Below are 21,138 nucleotides of genomic sequence, written 5' to 3'. Positions count from 1 at the left end.
AAAAAAAAACTGGCTAAACTTGAGAACAGAGGAGCGAGGGAAGTGGATTCGAGACATTTTTTTTTTCTTCTTTTTTTTTTATCGTAATCCTGAGGTGAATCCTCATAGTTTATTTCTCCCTCTCCATCCCTTCGTCTCTGCTCAGCCGCCTTCCTCCTCGTGTTCCTCGCCGCCGCGGCCTGACCTCATCATCAACCCTCGCCCCGGCCTTTTCCCCTCCCCAAGCGACGCGCGTCTCTTTTCCTCCTCCGTTTACTCCGCTCTTTCCCAAATCCCCACACACCAGAGACGAGACAACACACACACACACACACACATATATACAGTACATGTAGAATATATACGTAGATACTATATATGTATAATATATAGATACTATATATATATATATAATATGCTTATTAATTTACCAACACACACACACACACACACACACACAGTATATGTATACATTTATACAAAACGGGCAAACCTCTGAGATACAGAAGCTCGCACACACACCTGCAGACTCACAGGATGTGTAGCAGGGCGTGTGCGTGCGTGTCTTTGTGTCACTGATGCAGTTTTTAAAAAAAAAAATAAAGAGAAAAGAAATAAGTACCAGTATACCTCGGGAGCTCTCAGCCATAGCAGACCTTAATGGCCACAGATATCTCAGCGCTGCGAGCAGCTTCTCAACTGCTGTGGCTGCCGTTACAAAGCAGGTACATGCTTTTTATTTTTTATTTTTCAGGAACAAACCCCGGGAGCCTCAGCAGAGCGCTCTCGGACCATTTGAATGCACACAGCAGCAGGGTTTTTACAGAAACGGGGACGCAAGCCGAGAGTCCACGTCAACACAGTCTTACCTCAGAATTATATTACAGAACAGGGGTGGGGGGTGGGGCTTACATATGATCATAGCAACCGTGAATGACTATTTTTTATTCCTTCGCTTCCTTGTCTCTGGTGTCGTCGGGTGAAACTATAAATATATAAATATATAAACTGTACATTATGACATAGAAGCACTATTGAAGTCTGATTGTTAGATGTGCATTCGCAGCATGAGGTATTATTCTTTATTATTCTTCATAACCCAGTAAAATGAAAAAAAAGAAGGTGATATAACGGCTTTTGGAGGTAAACAAAACAAACAAAAAAAGGATAAAAAAACAAAAACAATGCAGTAACATCTACTGATGTCAAAGAAAAATACCCGACCTTACCCAGCCACGCACACACACGCCCTGCCCCCCCCCCCTCCAATCACCCTGAAGCCCCCTCCGCGCACACCCCCGCTCCGCCCCGTGTACATGCCAGTGTTTCCCCCATGTGTTCCAAGTGCCAATAACTTTGTGAATTCCTAACTGTGACCCAGTAATAAAGAAGATTGCACATTAACTACTGTAAAGAGAAAAAAAGAAACCATGATTGAAAATGAGGAAATATCTTAATAAAAAGGTTTTTAACAAACAGGACTGACTGTACTGCTGTGTTGGGTCTTTATTTACCTTTTATCCAAAATGCCCTCCAGTAGGATTGGATCACGTTTAACGGGTATTTTGCTCCATTTCAAAATCTTTAAATTGAGAATATGTTACTTTTGCTGAACAATTACAGAATAACGGCACGTTGAATTTCCCTTCGCTACTAACAGTCATTAGCCACAAAGGTATGTGGTTTTGTCGCGTGTCACTTTAACTTTTTACATTTCTAAGAAAACAATTGTGTTATTTCTTACAAAAAGTCACACTTTAAAGTCCACTCAAGCCTCCACTCCAATCAGCTTTTTCAGGTAAGTATGAGATCAGTCCTCAGGTTTAGATATTGTGATGTTTAGATAATGTGATGATGGTTTCATATTTCTCACCTTTAAAATGACTTAAAAATGGATTTTGATGGTTTAGTAGAAGTTTGATGATTCCAGAACAGCCACTATGTTTCCTGTCTAGATTGGCAAAATTAAGAAAAAGTCAAGGATTGTTTCCTGTTGAAGAATCCACTAAATTCACACCATCAATTATCCGCATTCATGTTTACTTACTTTTTTTGTCTTCTGGCTGGGAGCCAGCTTCTAAACAGGTTTCTACTTTCAAATCTCAGATTTGTCAGAATTTCCTTGAATGCACCCAAACACACTTGCTTTTCAAAATGCACAACTTACTGTTGTGCTGCTGCCATTGTATGATGTGAACTGCAATAATGATGGTCACTCCAAAAACAAAACAATGGTTGGCTTTTTAAAATGCCCATTCATTATTATGAATTAATTGTCAAGAGGCTTTCACATGACAAAACCACGGGTGTACAGCTGCAACTAACGATTATTTTTTAAATTGTCGATTAGTCTTGCATTGCCAGACCTTCCTCCACAGCGCTGCGGAGGAGAGTGTCTAGTCCACACAGCATTCTGGGATGGGAGAAAAACGTGCTCTGGTTTATTGGCATATCTTTAAACCAATCACAATCGCCTTGGGTGGCGCTAAGCACCGAGCAATCCTGGAAGTGGAACGTCGAGGATGTAGACTAATTGTCGATTGATCTGTCGATTATTTTCTCAATTGTTCGATTAGTTGTTTGGTTTATAAAATGGTAAAAAGTGTCTCATTTTGTTCAAAACTCAAAGATATTCAGTTTACTGTCACAGAGGAGTGTAGAAACTAGGACTTTGACCTTGAATTTTCATACAAAATGACAAACGGATTCATTGATTATCAAAATACTTGCCGATTCATTTAGTAGTTGACAACTAATAGATTCATCTTTGCAGCTGGTATGCTCCTTTTGATCACTTTCACGTCAAAACGTTTCAGGGCTTTGGCGTTTTTTTCTAAAAAAAACAAAACAGGAGGAGGCGGAGCTGCACGTGCGCTAGAGGCTGACCTCACGGGTAAGAGGCTGCATCAGCCAAAGTTTTTATTATTATTAGTGGGGCCATGGAAATACCACTGTACCACCATATTCTACTTCACTATTGTATTTTTTGGGGATTGTACGTTGGTGGCAAATATGACACTAGAACTGTGAAATGCAGAATCATCACATCCTATTCTAAGAGCTGAGCCATAATGTGACATGCTTCAAAAAACACCTTGAGTTTGAAATGAAAGTAATGGTGTGTGACAGGCCTGCAGCTAGTGAAAGAATAGCCCTCACCATTTCAAACATTTTGGTTTTGTCCAACAGTCCAAAACCTAAAGATATTCAATTTAAAATGATATAAAACAGAGAACCGCGAGAAAACCCGAGAAGCTGGAATGAGCGACTGTTTAGTATTTTTAGTTGATAAATGACTTACATTAATCAATTATCAAAATAGTTATTATAGCAATTCCATTTCTGTCTATACAATTAATACATTGTCTGGGTTTTAGGACTAGAGTTAAAAATGTCTGAGGTTGTAGGTTTTCTATCCCAGGAATGAATATGTTTATTTAAAAAAAAAGAAATTTGCTCCCGGGGCACCTGGGTAGCTCACCTGGTGGAGCATGCGCCCCGTGTACAAATGCTCAGTCCTCGCTGCAGCGGTCATGGGTTCGATTCCGACCTGCGACCCTTTGCTGCGTGTCGTTTTCCCTCTCCCAAGTCTAAGCTGTCCTGTCAAATAAAGGCCTAAAAATGCCAAACAAATTCATCTTTAGAGAAAAAACAACTTTGTTCCTGGGACATTTGATATAAAAATCGCAAAAACTTATCAGATCAGTCTTCTACAATCGGTTACATAACTGGCTTACAGTGTGAGAATTTGTATTTTAATTAAGCTTATCACTGACCGGCTGATGTATGACTGGGATGCTGTCTGTGTTGGAGTTCCACAGGACGCCTGCTACATGTGTGAATGGGTCGCCCTCCTGATGGCTGCCTGCTTTATTTTTTCAGAGTTCCTTGCAGTAACTGCAGCCACCAGGGACCTCGCGCTCCTAAAGTAAATGTAATTTCACATCGCGGTTCTGCTCTCAGGGTAGGATGGGATGTTTCCATTTCAAACTGTGCCTCTCAACTAAAAAGTGCCTCCTGTAATTTAACATCTGCAACTTAGTGAAAGCTTTTATATGCAATACAAATCCCAGAGGGAGCATAACATGCATTTAACACACACACACACACACACACACACACACACACACACACAGCGGGGGAACGAAGCTACCATAGCAGTCTAAACATAGATTTATTCATGTTTTAAAACCTCTTAAGAGACTACTACTTACATGTTAAAACAAGTATTAAAATGTAAGTTCAGAGGAACACTCATAATTAATGAAATCACCATTTAGTCACAAACCTCCGGTTGCCGGTAAGAAAACAAGGTTACACTTTACCTGAAGGTATCTACATAAGAGTGACATGACACTGTCACGAACATGTCATGTGTTCGTGACAGTGTCATGTCACTCTTATGTAGATACCTTCAAGTGTTACCAAACAATCATAATCGATTCACTTTGTCAAAGCAGCCACAGCTGCAACATAACATTTATTCTTCGTGTAGTGTTTATGAAAGTCAATACTTAAAAAATCTCATATAGCAGAGTGGTGAAATGAAAAGTAATGTGTAGCCATTGTTTAGTTTTTTTAAAACTGCAAATAATGGTGTTGTTAAAGGGCACAATGGCGGCCGGTACTGCATTAAGTTCAGCACATTCAGATCCTCTTCTTCCTACAGGAGACATCCAATAAAAGAAGAGTCAGAAGTCAGTTTCCCAACTCCACCTTTAACACCCACAAGGTTTGCTTCATTTTTAATTACTTTTTAAAGTCAACAACAACTGACATTTTAATGCTTGGATGCCTTTTTTTTTGGGAATAAAGCAGTCAAGATGGCAGGTTTTGAAGAGTCGTAACATGTTTTGAAAAATGTACCTAAAAGTGTTTACATTCTTTATAATCGGTGTTAAAAATATTAGTATCTGTGCTTTTAAATATGTGCAATAAAATATCATTTTAACAAGACGCATCTGAGCCAGTTCATTGATCTGCTCGGTTAAACAGGCCTGAAAAGAGTTTGACATTTGCTCAGAGAAAACTGAGATTCACTTACTTAATAAAGTGGCACGCATCATTTCTGTAGTATCGCAGTGACTTTTGTGACAACGTGACATCATGACTTCGCGTAAACATACACGCCGACTTTCTTAAGCCAAGTGGCGCGTCATCTGTACGCATTTTGAGCTATCCGCGTGAATGTCTACAGCGGACGTAAACATACACGTCACGTGGCGGGTTACTGCGAGAAGAAAGCGAAGGTTGGGTTTAGGAAAAGAAAAACAGGGTAAACACGCTAAAAAGCGAGTATGCGTCTTTATAACACGCCAATAATGGCAAACGAATTAGCGTGTCATACATACGCCATTTCATGAGATCAGTTTGTGATCAGGTGTAAGCTTTGTCACAATTTTCACTGGCTTGATGCATTAAAATTGACAGATGTGTGTGCAGTTCCATTTCGGATAGAATAAAGGACTAGAAAGCCTCAAATTAGACTTTCTTTAGACCCCCAACTGGAAACGAGCCAGAAAAAGATTCAAATCAAATGTATATTAGAAATCCTTCTCATACAAGATGCCTGTATCTGCACAAACCTTGTGTGTGCCGATGTCTTACAGTGAGTAATGACTGGAGTGGAAACCATACGAGTACTTTGTTTATGCTCGCAGCCATTTTCCCCACTGAAGCGTTTAAGGAATGATTGCTTGAATATGTAAAAAGCACATTAAAAGCAAACATTACCTGCTGAGAGAATATGATTAGAAAAGCTCTGGCAGTGAGGGAACTCAATGAAAACATCACTGAACCCCCACCTGCATTAAATCCTGGGGTCATGTGACCCTCCCGACTCCTTTGGTAAAACAAAAAAACAAAACAAAAAAATGTGGAAATGTTTCAGGAGAACTGTCATGAAACGTCTTGCTTCATTCTTTTCTCTAACTGGGTGACAAAAGCAAATAACCACGAGTGAAAAGCAATCTGGATCACACAGGATTAAAAACAAAACTGATTCTGCGTAAAGCCTTTGTACAGGAATCGTGTCAATTGACACAATAATTCAAGGTGTTATAGTTTGTATTTATACAGCACTGTAACCCACCCTTGTGTGGGTAGTGCTACCCGACCCGCGGCCTCCAGCAGAGGGAGCTGTAAGCCTGGAGCTGGGCTGCATGTGGATGCATCCTGCCCAGCAACTGTTCCTCCTCTCATTAGCTAAAGCTTTTCAATCAAACAGCCGAAACCCATTCGCTCGAGCCGAGGCTGTCTCTCGTCGGCCAGTGTGGGTAACAAAAGCCTCAGCCAATCGGGTGCTGAGCCACCCGCAGGGGCGAGAAGGCGGCTGGCTGCAGACCTGACTTCCCCTCACCGAGACGCATCTCAATCAGGGCGGGAAATGGAGCGTTTTCTGTTGGCTGGCCAGAGCGCCCGGGAATCTGACATCGTGCCGTGCCCGTCTAGGAGTCGACACGTTTTTTTTTAGACAACAAACACCGCAGCAGCTGATTTCCGAAGGTGACTAACTCCTCCCTCCTGGCTGAAGTGTGTTCATCAGTGAAATCAGCTGCTGTCGTGTTGGACTGGAAGGGAAAACCTGCAGACTTTTGGCCCACTCTCCTGATGACTAGTACTTGTTGGTAATTTCCCACCATTATTCACATGTAGGCACAGAAAACATTTTCACAATATAAAAATAGATTTAAGGCAACACTGAAAAAAACCCTGACCCCCCCCCCTCCCCCACGCTGCTCCCGTCTGCTTAAAAACACAAATAACTGCATCTTTCTCCATTTAACAGTGAATACATCTACATTCATCAGTGTCCAAAAACTACTTTCTGGCTGGTTACTCTGCCAAGAACCAGGTTTTACCAGCCAACGAAAATTGAAATGTCACAGTAGCTGCTCGAGTGACATTTTGTATTTATCTTCTGGAAAATCTGTCTTTCCTTTGCTCCTTCTGTAAGGCACCTTTTTTTAGAACTACTTACTTACCAAATAAGTCACGTTTGTGGTTCATCTCAGTTCAGCGTCATTCAAAAGTTATGAATGATGATGAAAACAAGACTGTTTTGTAGTTTGGAAGAAAAGGAACTAGGAACTCAAGTGTTCAAGTGCTGTTGGTGTTAGCTGATGTATCAACATAACAGATGTTACCGCCACTGGACAGCTGTTGGGTGTACATTTCAAACCCTGACGTACTTGGTAATAAACATGCACGTTTGTGTTTTTAACCTGACAGCAGCGGCCTCGTATCCCGACCCTCCCGCTGAGTAACCTTATTTCAAACAATAACCGAAATGCACCAACGTGAAATAAACAATACCACCCGGGATTTCCGCTGTGTTAAGCTCCTCCGCTGAAGTTAAAAAAAATAAAAAGAATCATTAAAAGCAGAGAGGAGGAGGATTTGTCTCCTAACTTCTCTCTGCAGGTCACCAGTTTCTCCTCAGTGGGCGGAAAGGAAAGGGACGGGGGGAGGAGGAGGAGGAGGAGACACGTCCTTCTTCCTGTTTATGTCAGTCCGTCCATCCATCCATCCATCCGTCCTATCAGGCGGGAGTCGGTGAACGTAGTCGAGAGGTCAAGAGGTCACCGGCATCAGAGAGCGAAGAAGAGGATGAGGACCACAATCATAACGGTGACCAGCACGCCGATAGCACACCACTGCCTCCGACCTGAAGAGCACAGCAGGGATATTTAGATGCAATACAAGCCAGGCTGAGACTTAAGGTCCACGCACACAGAGTCCGCAATATACGTCTGAAATTTTCAGACGTTAAAAAATAAATACGACCACAAGTTAATCATGTTTACACTCTGCTTCCGAAAATATAGTATGTCATGAAAGAATGGAACGGGTTCAATGTTCTGCTTTTTTCCGCAGCAAGCATTTTGATAAGGAGAAGGCATTAGCCTATCCAGAAATGCAGTACAGTAAGATGCTTGCAGAGTGCAATGTATCATTTCATAACTCAGATAGTCTCAGAAAGTCTCAGAAAGTCTCCTGTCAACATGTCAGATGGTAATATCCAGTAGGATGATGATGATGAGGAGAATATGAGAACACAGACAGGAAAAGGAGAGCAACAGTGTAGTGATGGAGACAGAGAGAGAGGGCTGTGCGACTCTTTCAGAGAGAGAGAAGCGAGGGGATGAAGTGAGGGAGAAGGAGAGAGAGAGGCAGAGCGACAGCAGCGCCACATTTTACTTTTTGGGAAATTTTTCGCAACTCGATTCATTAATACGCATCGGACTGAGTGTGCAAGGTTTTTGTGCTTGACGAATTTCTTAGAAGACAGATACCAAAAAAACGCACACAAGTGTGCAAGGACCTTTAATACATCATATGTTCATTGGTTTTTTTCTAGGCGAGAGGGCAGCTTTCAACCTGCTGTGACGACATGAAACGGTGTAGATATCGGGACCGCTGCGTCACAGTAAAAGGAATGGGTTTATGGAACAATCTCAACAGTGAAACCAAAGACTCTAAGAGAAACACACATACACACACATATTACACACTATCTCACAAAACGATAAACAACACATTTTAAGTCAGAGGAACCTGAATTGTCATAACAACCAGTGAATCGTATGGCACAAAATTCCCTCTTTACTTCATAGACGGACAAAATGATCTAATTAACCATTGTCCTGTAGTAATCTTTACAAGGTGGATACACGTAATGCCCCTTTATAAACACCTGTCAGAGCATGCTATTGGACTTCATATTCAGTACATATATATATAAAGAATGTTGAGTTAATACTGTAAATTGTCTTCATTTGGTTTTGTTCGGTTCTTTTGTGACTGGTAAGGGAAGAGTTCTTTTTTTTTATTTAATTTTTTTGTTGTTGTGAAATGTATGTTTTTTAAAAGGAGGGCAGATTATTATTATTATTATTACAGATTAGATTCATCTTCGTTCTGCTCCTATTCATTCAGGACTTGAAGTTTGCATTCAGTTTTTGTTTGTTTGATGAATGAAATTAACTTGTAAGTAAATAAATAAATAAATAAATAAATAGATCTTGGGGAATACGCTTATTTGATTTCTTGCTAATTTATAAACCTTTGGACAGAGCCAAGCTAACTGTTTACCCTTGCATCCGGTCTTGCTAAGCTAAGCTAAGCAGCCACTGAGTCAAGCTTCATATTTAGCGTACACACAGTAGAGCAGTATCGATGTTCTCACCTACCTATTGGCAAAAGGGGACTAAGCTTATTACACAAACTGTCAAACTATTCCTCAAAGCCAAAATAAACATTCAGTGAGGGCAGACGAGTGGAAACAGAGCAGTGTTTAAATACACGACAGGACAGCTACTAATAAAGCAGTGATTTGGATGTTCTGTGTAATTCTCCTGTGATATGAAATTCCCCACTCAAGGTTCACTTGAAGCTTGTGTGATTATCTATGTGCAAACAGTTTAATTGCAGAAGCGGAAACTAGACGCATCGTAGTACGTAGTAAAATATCAGCGTCAGCAGAAGGGACTGTGGAAGTAATTGTTTATTGGCATAACTGTACAGATTGAGCATTCCAATGAGTAATTCAAATCATTAACGTCTACCCCGATACATGGCGTTATTGATTTTATCAGCACAAACTCAGCTGTAGTCAGGCTTTTTTTCCCCCTCCTTTCCACAGTTCTGCTTCTGATCCCTCGCAAACTGCAGTCTCCAGATTTCATTTATGGCGTTAATTCATAAGCTTTTCCCAGTGTGTTTGTGTTGCCAGCGGCCACTTACTCATGAATACAAATTACAATTTTGCAGTGGTTAGCAAAAAAAAAGGGGACTGTGTTTGTGTGTGAGAACTTACTGCTGGTCATGTGAGACACCTTCTCCAGCTTCTTGAGGACCGAGTCCATACGGGACGATGTCTGGTCCATCTCGTCTCCAAAATCCCCCAACATACTGAACACCAAGAGAGGCACACGTTCATTTAAACAAAGTGGAAAACTCTCTCACTGTGGCCACTTTCAGCAAAATCGTAATTATTTTCCCCACGATTTGTTATATCAATTCTTTTCCCTAGAATCAATAATTTATTTATTTATTTTTACCAATGATTCACCTAACTATTTTCGGTGGTACCGCTGATAGCGACTACATAATATCCGTTTCCCGCAAAACAGAGCAAAAGCAGAAAATGCAGAAAATCCATGTTAGGTACTGCTTTACAGATTAAATAAATGTCAGACTGACTGACTCACATGTGATGTGGATTCTTCTTAGAAAACAAGTCGTTTTCATAAATGTCTCAGGATATATTGCAGTATATAGCAGTGTATAGGAAGGAAGAAGGAAAAGAAAATCGCAATACTCAATACTATCGGATCGCAATACTTCTAGAAATCACAAGAAATGAAAATCACAATACAAATCCAATCGGCACCCATGTATCGTGAAAGAATCGAATCGGGACAAAAGCATATGGTCCCGGCCCTACTAGTGGGCCGAAAAAGCAACAGAGTTTCATCGAGTTCTCATGTGCAATTTATATAATAGAAGATCGATATTTGGCGTCCTTGTATCGGAAAATATCGCGATACTATGCTGTATTGATTTTTTCCCCTCACCCCTATCAGACACCATGTACTTCAATATCTATTCAACCACTAAAACCAATTGGTGCGATGAAGCCTTGGTACCCTTGGCCGTTGCAGGCATTTTACAGCTGTACAGGATATTATGTGGGGAGAAATAAAATGTGGCCTGGGGCTCCGAATGATGTAGAAAAACAAAACAACTTCTAAAGGATAAGAGATGATGGAGTAAACAAAAGGTCAGACAGCTTGAAAACTAATTTTATTGCAACTCAGACGTGACTTACTGTGAGTCACATTGCATATGCTGCTAACTGTGTTTCTCCTGCTCAGCCCTGTGTGTTTAGTCACTGTCGTTGTTCACCGACAGCTGATGCGAACGGAGCGGAAAGGAAATGATGTTACAGTGAGCTAAAGTAATTCTCGTCCTATTTCCTAAAGACGTGTACCTGATCTGACGCTCAGCCTTCTGTTGACTAAACAAGTCAGTAACAGGAAACATTTATGGGACCATTTAGACATGTAGGCCATATATATATAAATTAGCAGCTTAAGAAGGCAGGGATGTTCAGGTCTCCCTTCACTGTTGTCCTCTGAAGAAATTAATTAAAACAAAAAATACAGGAAATGATGTCCATAGCACCCATTAGCTTTAAAACGGCTTCATTATTCAGACCTGACCATTCAAATTCTTATTACTAAGATTCCAACACTGTGATTAACTACTTTACTTCAGTTATTATGATTGCAACATTTCCTAGAATTCCTTCTGATATCTCCCACAGAATGACTAAAGGTGTTTTGCTTCCAGCTGAAGGTGGCATGTGGACACACAATGGTGTAAGATGACATCGCCATTTTCATTGTCAATTCATCTGCTAATTATTTTCTGAAATATTCGATATATCGTTTTGCCAATGACGCGTCGGAAAATAGAGAAAGATGTGGGGTTTTTTTCACAATTAGATTGCTTGTTTTGTCTGACCAGCAGTCCAAACTCCAAATATATTCAGTTTACTGACACAGACAAGAAGCACATCTTCACAACGGAGCGGCTGGACAACAGGAAACATTGGGTTTTTTGGTTTGGTTTCTTGAACAACGCCGTAAACAAGTAAATGATATTAAAAAAAGAACTGCTGATTAAGTTTCTTTTTATTGACTAATCGTTTCCGCTCTACGGAGGGACTGACACCGAAACCTGACCAAACTTGATGTGTACCGTTGATTGTTTTAGGTCACTGAAAATAAAAAAAAAGACTGCACAGTCCATTAAATGGATTAAAATGACTCGATAGGGGAGTTTTTACATGTTGTAATTGTGTCGTCTTAACCAGAGAAATATTGACGCATGATGACTAAAATCAGTTTTTTACAGTCAATCGAGAATAGTTTGTGGAGTTATGCGTGTGTGTGTGTGTGTGTGCATGTGTGTGTGCACTCACACAGCCTGCTCATCGAGCTCGTCTCCGATGCGTCCCGACATGTCTTTGAGGACTCTGATGCTGCCCGACACCAACTCCAGCTGCTCATCCTGCTCCTCCATGATCAGCTACACAGACAGACACAAGACACACACACACACACTCTTTATAGTTGCTGTTAATCCTCAGCTTTAAGGCTTTCATTTACCAAAACATTTGTTCATGTTATTCTGAAAGTACTGGTAATTTTCCCTGCTAAACATGATTTGAATTAATGTCTATTGTTGCATTGATAACATTAGACTTTGCCAGTTTTATTGACTACACAGCACTAATTTGCTTTAAAGAGGGACGCGGGCATGCACGCACCCACGCGCACATACACAGTTGGCAGGGCTGATGGAACTCCACAAGAGCAGAAATACACCCTTCTATCATAACATCTAAAGATGTGAACGAGCAGTTTTTATTAAATTCAATTTCCAGTAAAACCACAACCCTACATGAGACAGGATGTGTGAAGACATATTTTCATCATTCAAAAACCGAGGAAATAGAAACCAACAGCTCACTCTCTCTGACACTGAACTTTACCCCTGCCTCGTTTCATAAAAAGGACTACAGCAGGAATCCTACAGTCTTCCGCAAAGTGATCCTTTGATCAAATCCTCCTCCTCATCTGTCAACAAACCAATAGGAATGAACATTACAACACTTTCAAGCTTCACTCTAACCGATTTTTTTAGAAGTCTCATTTTTACAACTGCAATAAAGTCCCACAACACAATTTCAAATATTTGAAAAACTACATTAGCAGTGTAGAGAGACTTTAGTTTTTTTTAAACGTATGCTCCTCCTAAATGTCTAGTTGAATTCTTCATCGCACTAAAAATGTGAAATAAAGTAGAGAGTATAAAACCGATGAATAAGATCTCTCTCCTCCCTCTTTTCTCCTCCATCTTCCTTTCATCCCTTCTTTTGATCAAACCCTACTTCTCTCGCTTCCTTTTGCCTCCCAATGCTGCTTTTCTTCCTCTTCCCTGCTATTTGGTATCCCTCATCCACCTTTTCTCGTTCCCCCTTACCTGCTGTTGTTCCTGTTGCTCTTGGATGTATCTGGAGTTAGCAGACACCAGATGAGCCTCCAGTCCCGTTGACCTGTCCCTGTCCTGGCCCGATGAAGTAAGCAGAGCCTGGACAAATACACACACAAGACATGGGGTTAGCAGGGGGAAAAAAAGTGTGTATAGTAGGCCTGCATGATAAATCGTTATAAAATCGCGATCTTGATTCACCCCTCTTCACGATTTAACTATTTTTTAAGAGTTTAACAGATAGAGCCTGTATCAGGGCCATATTTAGTTCAATGTGTTATATGTCACTATTTTTGGTAGCCTACTGTACTTAAATGACCAGTATGTACTTTATTTTCTTTATTCATTGAAGCCTCTATGTTTACAGGCTTGCAGATAAATGTGCTATAGGTGCCCAAAAAAATCCATGTTTGGTACTGCCAATTTTTGTTTTGTTTTGTCATGGTTCATGTGTGCAATAAACATTACACTTTGTGAGAAAAGAAAATCGTGAGATCAATTCTAAGCTAAAAGAAATCGTGATTCATATTTTTCCCAGAATCGTGTAGGCCTAGTGTAGAGTTGCAAAAGCGGGCCAGTGGTTGGAACAACGCAAGTTTGACAGTTTGCTGGAACTTTACAGCTGACTACAACACTTCCCAAATCATAAGATGCTGCGATAATTTGTTTTCAGATGTGTCAGAGCGACCTGCCGACACATCAGCTGGAGTGTGAAAGATAAGTTAAATTAAGGTTTGACTGAATTAGTAGGGCTGTCAAAATGATGAGATGACTTAAAACAAAGCCTCTGAAAACATGGACAACACTTCAAGTGAGCTTTTTAAATGACTACTCCATAGAGGCAGACAGGAAATGACACAGAGCCTCTGATCAGATCTGAAATCGATATATTGCAGTTGATGTGTCCTACGCCACCACTAGGCCAGTGCCAAAATGTAACTATTTGTTTATGAAACACCTTTAAAGTTGTTGTTTTTTTGTTTGTTTTTTTAGGAAAAACTGAAAAAGTGGTGGTTCAGGATACAAAGTGTATGTAGTCTTTATGTGTGTTTTTGTGCGTTTAAACATCAACCAACCGCTCTGTTCTTCTTCTCTGCCTGAGCCACGGCAGAAGGGCTGGACAACTGATCCTTCATGTCCTGCACATACACACACACAAAAGAAAATATCACTTTAAAAAACCCAAGTCGGAAGTATTTCTCTAGAGGATCAACTGACACATTCCATAAAATATGGGATCCGTTGTTGTTGTACTTTGAGAGGCTTAACACTCTGCCCCCAGATAATATAAGGCCCTAACAGATTTGCCCAGTATGCACAGTTACGTTTACTGATACCTGATGTGACCTTTACACAAAGTGGGAATTGCTCCCTCTCTCAACATATTTTTTGTTTATTTCTTTGCTTTTGTTTTGGTGGTAATGGCAGTATGTGGGTGGTGTGGGATTGATACTCAAATAAGAAAACAGAAATCCAGACACTGTACCTAAATGAATGGATCTGTATGGTCTTATCTTTCTTGAATAAAAACATGGTTTTAAAAAAAAAAAAACAAAGTGCAAACAGCTTCACTGATGTCAGGAAGCCTTTTGTTCCCGGTCGGTAAAGCTCTTTGTTTGGCTCAGATGACTCAATTCTCATCGGGTCTATTTTCAAGACAGTACCTTTTGCCTGAAAGGCCCACATGTTTGAAACAGACTCATATTTTCCATTGTGCCTACAGCGTGGACATTGATTATAGTTCAGCCAAGTCAGGAGCTTAACCACTGCAGAGCATTTAACGAGCCGACTGGTATTGATGGATATTCAATTATAGGTCTCCTTACAATACAAACACAGTGAAAACACACAAGTTAAGCTTGATTTACGCTTCTGCGTAAAATCTACTCCATGGCTACGTCTGTAGGTACGTGGAGACACTAACATACGCCGGACCCTATGCCAGACCCTACGCCAGACCCTATGCCAGACCCTACGCCGGACCCTGGCGGGCACCTCTCGAAAAATGTAACTATACATCGCGGCGACGCACGTCGGGGCTTGGTAGCGTTGCATTTTCCCCTACTCATTTCTTGGTTCTCCTTTAGAGGTCGACCGATTAATCGGACGATTTTTTGCATTTTTTTACATAATCGGCCGATATCCAAGTATATCAAGCCGATTTTTTGTGTTTGAGCGTTATACATTTTCTTCAGACCTAAAACAAAGAAATGCTGCTGGATGCTACTGTGTGCAGCATTACTATTGTTAAAACTGTTAATAAAGTGCAAAGTTTATTTTCTTCATACGTGTTTCGTTTATTTAATATATTTTTTATACATTATGTATACAATATATGTTTTTACATTACACATTTTTAATTTAAGTATACAAGTGCGGATTGGTGAAGCGACATTTTGTGTATCTTAAGTAAGTATTAGTGTTACATTTTATCTTTCAAATAGAGGTTTAAAAACAAGCACATATCGGCCAGAGAAAAACCTGTAACGGTAGACCTCTATTCTCCTTCTCTGTAAACAACATGAAATCAAGGAGAGGGTTCACTTTTCCTGCTACAGATTTCCCACCGGGGTCAGATTGCACAGGGGAGACACTTTGTTTCTCTCACTATGACTCTAGAGCCGCTACTCGCTCTGAAGCTAGTCGCCGCCACTCTCTCACTTCTCCCTCGCTCTACCACACACACACACACACACACACACATTTGTTTTAAATTCAACAAGCAAATTGTTGTATTTTAGCACGATACTAAGAGCAGCAGAAATGCAGAACAGAGTACACTTTAATATCTGTTTATGTATCGCAAGTTATATCGTTATTGTGATAAAAAAAAATGAAGTTGAAGATGAAGTTTACCTGGACAGATTTCCTGGTTCGCTCCACAAAGTCTCTCCTCTCCTGAAGTTCAATGTCGCCCAGTCGGAACTTCCCGGGGTTCGACTCCACAATACCTGAGCCAAGCTAAGGATCCTACACACACACACACACACACACACACACACACGCACACACACACACACGCGCCCCAACGTGTGTGACGACTCTCGGTGTACTAACCGTTAAAACTGTGCAGCACTTTCAACAAAAACTTGTTCACGCATTTACTAACAACAGCTAATAACATGTAAGGAGACAAACAGATTTGACAAAAAGTAGGGAAAGTTTATCCGGAAAAGTGTTGTGTTGAAGTATGAAATACGTTCATAATGTAATCTGACTACCTCTCTTTATCTGTCAATTACATTTGCAAGGAAACAGAATTTTTAATATTGCCTTCCTTCTGTAATTTAACACACCTCCAGTTAAAACAAGGTGTCACAGTGGCTGGTAAAGTGTTGTAAATTACAAATACGAAAAACTTTCACCAAGAATACAAGCGAGACAGGACATTACAAACAGTACATAGCCAGCACGGCAAAACGGACAAAACAGACAATACATTTCATAAAAAGGGACTTTACAAAGGTTATATTTACAAAAGTAAAGAAGTAAATAAATAGATAAATATAGCCTACTAAAAAGTGCTTCCTGTACATAAAACCTGCAGCCCGGAAGTCTGCCTCGCCCTACATTCCATTCTTAAGTACGGTTCCCAGTGTTACGTAGCACCTTCACAGCATTGGGGATGCAGGATTTCTTAAAGATGTTTCTATTTGCTGTTGGTATTATAAAACGCCTCCCTGTGGGTAGGAGTTCAAATTCGCTGCGTAATGGATGGGAGGGGTCACTAATAATTTTCTCAGCTTTGTTTGTAATGCGCGCCTCATAAATACTGCTTAAGTGCTTTTGTGTCTCCCCCATGCTCACTATTCTCTGCAGTTTGTTCCTCCTTTGGATGTTTAGGTTACCATACCACATGATCATGTTAAAAGATAGGACGCTTTCCACCAAGCTAAAGTAACTAAGTTAAAACAATCTGTTTTTTTAAACTGCTCAAGGTACTATCACTCCCTATGTAACTGAATTATAACACAATAACCACAGACATCATGAATCACAGCCCAATAAAAAGTTCAAACAAATTAAAGCAGGTTCTCTCCTCTGCCTTAAGATTCCGCTTTACTGAAAATAATATTTTTATGACTTGTCCCTACCTACTCAGAGGATCTTTTTATATTTCTGACATTTGCTTAATCATGCGAGAACAAAATATGTCTGGTCTTCAGTAGGTTAATACATCACTGAATAAGTGGAGAGATAAAATGGAGGAGAGGGTGAGAGAGTGACACAAAGCATTGTTTGTTGTAAAATACTCTGCCGGTCATGTGAAGATGCGGGTTCGTGTGGATGCGGGAAAGAGATTTTCCTGTTCAAAGGATACTGATGGTTTCACTGAGGTCCTCCAGGTCCCAGTCTATGGCCCTCAGACAGTTCCTCAGCTCATTGGTACTCCAGTCCAGCTCATCGCGGCTTACCTGAGAGACCACAGAAACCAACAGAAACTTACTAACTATACAGGTGCTGGTCATATAATTAGAATATCATGAAAAAGTTGATTTATTTCAGTAATTCCATTCAAAAAGTGAAACTTGTATAATGTATACATTCATTCCACACAGACTGATATATTTCAAGTGTTTATTTCTTTTAATTTTGATGATTATAACTAATGAAAACCCCAAATTCAGTATCTCAGAAAATTAGAACATTACTTAAGACCAACACAAAAAAAGTGATGAAGTTCCCTTGGTCTTTGGAATTAAAAAAGCCCCACATCAGCACATACCCTTCACCATACCTAGAGATTGGCATGGGGTACTTTACATAAAATCATCTCTCAATGCAAATCAAACCAGTCTCTAGGTATGGTGAAGGGGATGTGATGATGTGGGGGGGCTATTTTAATTCCAAAGACCAAGGGAACTTTATCAGGATGCATAGTATCCTGGATCCATGAAATAACTGGCCTTTAAAAATAAAAACCTGCCTGCCTCTATGGGAATTTAACATAGGGGTGTACTGACTTATGCCCCCTGTATTTTAAGGAAGAACATTTATTTATTTACGATACAGTATTCACTCACAAAGAAAATTGGTGTCCTTAAAGACTGGATTTTCCTCATTTTTTTAAATGAAGGAATAAAGATCAATTTCCAAAAGATGATTTTTTTATTCCTCTTTTTAGTCAACTTTAGCATGGATGTATTCACTTAGCTGAGCACTGTAGGTGGTGATTCAGAGGTCTGAAAGCAAGCTGTAATATGCATGCTGTCAGAATTGGTTTACATGTGTCATCGTAGTAAGGACTGGCTTGTTTGAGCACATTTTAGTCAACTGGACGATGAAGGAAAAACACAACAATATGATTTAAGATTTGTTGAAAATGCACATCATTATAGTTTATACTCCGTTTTACATTAGAGTAATGTTGTTTTTGATAGCTATAACTTCCTGTAGGGGGCTGTCGAAACAGGAAGTTGCGTATCTTACCAAGATTTATTCCAATTGACACCAAACATGACAGTTGTTCCGCATAGGGGTTTGAGCACCCATGCCAAATTTAGAGTGAATTGGCCATTAGATGGCGCTATTAGAATTTTTTTTATGAATTAGCCACATCGCGATATATGGGAAACGTACTTTGCCCGTTTGTGTGGTCTACATGTGATGTTGCGTCTGCCAGTACCCCCGACTGCAAGAAGGTGAGGGCCCTTTCATAGCTGCTTGCAGCTTTAATATTTTCATTTTATTTGAGAAGTTATCTGTTGTAGTTATGGCTGATACTGGGGCAGGACCGTCACAGAAAAAAGAAAAGAAAAGTAAATTAAACGAAGTGACAGACGATGGGCGAAACCGGAGTCAATCTTGGTCGGGCTTTCAACAGATGGAGACAATTACGGGATTGTAAACGATTCAACACCGACCCCAAATTGGCCCTCAGGTAAGTAATACGTCTATTTCATTCATAAAATAACTTCACACAATGCGCGATGTGGTTGTACGTCAGTAAACTACATTAAATTACATCCTCCTTTCATTTAGCGTGGGCAATACAGCACCGTAAAGAAAAGACCTTTACAACGGCAGGTGTGGTAAAAACACCACCGCTTTCGTCCAAAGCGGCGGCTAGAATCAACAAAAACTGAAAGTTACATATAGCCACTTTAAATAGGTACAAAATTAGCATCATCCACCTGCCAAATGCTGGTAAAATACGGCCAAAAAACAATGGTAATCAAAAAAAAGTTCATTTTGCACCCTGGATATGACTCTGGTTACAATCAAAGTAGCAGTCCCACAGCACTACTTAATCGTTGTCAACGTTAACAAATACAGTTGCTTTTTAAGTTTTTCCTTCTTTTATTACTTATTTCCTGTTATATGCCATATATTATGCGTTCTTTCCAACAAAGTTTTAGCAGATACTAAAATCTAAAACCAGATTTCAAACTACACTAAAGCTACAGAAGTGTGTCCTCTTTTTGTTTACCCCAATTACCTCAAAGGGATCTATAAAGAATTGATAAAGATTTTTTGGAATACAGACAATTCTTTCAGTGTAGTAGGTGGTTGGTATGTTGCTTTAGGTAAGGCTGTTTGAGTTTGGGACATTTATTGTGACGTACATTACTATGTACAGTTGACCTTCACATCATACAGAAGCATTGGCATGTCCAAATGTGCATCCCTGACCACCTTTGAATGGAGCTTAAGCATTAAGATCCCAATGAGTCCAAAATGCATTTAATTAATTCACATCTGGACTTAAAAGTTTCCCTTAAAAACTTAAAAGATCAGACCCAACACAAGCAAGTCGATATAACGGTGTTTAAGTGTCTCCCAGAAACTTTTGTTGTGTTGTGTACAATTGTCAATGCTTCTACATTTGCAGCATGTTTATTTGACCCGTGTGCGTATTGTCACATTGCTATATGTGTATTACCTTGCATTTCATGTATTTTTTTTTTTATTGAATGCATTTGTGTTGAGCTTTCTTGGCCACGAAAAACCCAGGCTTATAATCCTGCCCTCTGGCTTTTGGTTAGGGTGTGGTCAGTGTCAGGACGGTGTGGTAGGTTGGAAAGAAAACCATGACTCTCAGTGGCTTCAGGACAGTGATTTGTGCAGTGATATTGCTGAGGTAGTAAGTTAGAGGGCTGCTCACCTGTGTCCCATCTTGCAACAGTTCCTCCCATCTATCAAACAGGCCCCGAGCACGAGAGAGGGCCTTCTGCACCTCCCTGGTTACACACACATACATACATACATACATACATACATACATATTAACAGCACAGAAACTGTTAGCTAGTTGACTTCACCCTTCACCAACACACCTGGCTGTTTTTTAACTGTACTCCGCTGCTACGCCCCTTAACCAAAACAAACACAGAAGCTACATTTCGCATCCCTCCCTAAACTTCGCAGCGCCTTGCAAACTGCCTGACAGCAGAGTCCCAAAGCCGCCCAGGTGTTTTCACTGAGAGCCAGATGAAACAAAACCTGAGGTATTACTCAGTGTGGGTGCCGACTCTTGTTAATTTAAAACAAACATCAACAAACTGACCTCCTCGGCGAAGTATGTAGCGCTGATGCTAGTTAAGTTAGCTAACGTCACAGCTAGCCTTAGCCTTAACTTCGCTAATGTAACTTTGTCTTTTCTCAGGAAAACAATAACTCACTGTCGAGTTAAGATTTGAATATGTAATTGCTTGAATTAGCTTGAGATGTTTCTGCGTTATAGGTCTTAATTTGTACATTTCTTACCCCTTCACAACGAAAAATGGGTCTTCTATCGACATAATGCTCACTTCCTCTTCACTCCGAGCGCGAGCGCATGCGCACTTCGCAGACGGAGCTCAAAGGTCTCCAGTGACACATTGCAGTCTGTATACAGTCTGTGGTATACAGTTAGTTATTCTGATGAGGAAGAAGTATTCAGATCTTTACCTAAGCTGAATGAGCAATTCTACAATGTAAAAAAGACTCTGTTAGTAAAAGCCCTGTATTTAAAATAGCAAAGTACAAAAAGTAGCCTTTTAGCATCAAATTATACTAAAGTACTGAAAGTAAAAGTATTAAATATGCAGAATTGCCTATTTCATAATCATATATATGATAGGCGATCACTGAATTATAATGTGTTTATCACTTGTA

General features: G+C 40.1%; 1 protein-coding gene across 2 annotated transcripts; it reads right to left on the bottom strand.

Moving 5' to 3' along the window:
- Nucleotides 1–4,708: 4,708 nt before the first annotated feature.
- Nucleotides 4,709–20,840, bottom strand: stx10 (syntaxin 10). 2 transcript variants are annotated; one of them, XM_078274417.1, is made up of 9 exons: nucleotides 20,749–20,840; nucleotides 20,147–20,222; nucleotides 17,363–17,456; nucleotides 15,898–15,992; nucleotides 14,118–14,180; nucleotides 13,033–13,140; nucleotides 11,969–12,075; nucleotides 9,797–9,891; nucleotides 4,709–7,645 (listed from the first exon to the last, which is right to left on the bottom strand). In XM_078274417.1, the coding sequence occupies exons 1-9, from the start codon at nucleotides 20,781–20,783 to the stop codon at nucleotides 7,569–7,571; spliced, it is 750 nt and encodes a 249-aa protein (XP_078130543.1). In that variant the 5' UTR covers nucleotides 20,784–20,840; the 3' UTR covers nucleotides 4,709–7,568. The 2 variants fall into 2 exon arrangements, with proteins under 2 accessions (XP_078130543.1, XP_078130553.1); XM_078274427.1 differs by lacking the exon at nucleotides 9,797–9,891.
- Between the last annotated feature and the right edge of the window lie 298 nt (nucleotides 20,841–21,138).

This window comes from Sander vitreus, chromosome 2 (assembly GCF_031162955.1).
Source record: "Sander vitreus isolate 19-12246 chromosome 2, sanVit1, whole genome shotgun sequence".
Taxonomy (NCBI): Eukaryota; Metazoa; Chordata; class Actinopteri; order Perciformes; family Percidae; genus Sander; species Sander vitreus.
This window is presented reverse-complemented; position numbering and strand designations above follow the sequence as displayed.

Bases quoted from the DNA above. Each gene is read 5' to 3' on its own strand.
- stx10 (XM_078274417.1), bottom strand. From the start codon at position 20,783: ATGTCGATAGAAGACCCATTTTTCGTTGTGAAGGG. The intron at 17,457-20,146 runs GTGAGCAGCCCT...GTGGTCTCTCAG, and splicing joins TGTTGCAAGATGGGACACAG to GTAAGCCGCGATGAGCTGGA. The intron at 9,892-11,968 runs GTGAGTGCACAC...CTTGGTGTTCAG, and splicing joins GAGCTCGATGAGCAGGCTGT to TATGTTGGGGGATTTTGGAG.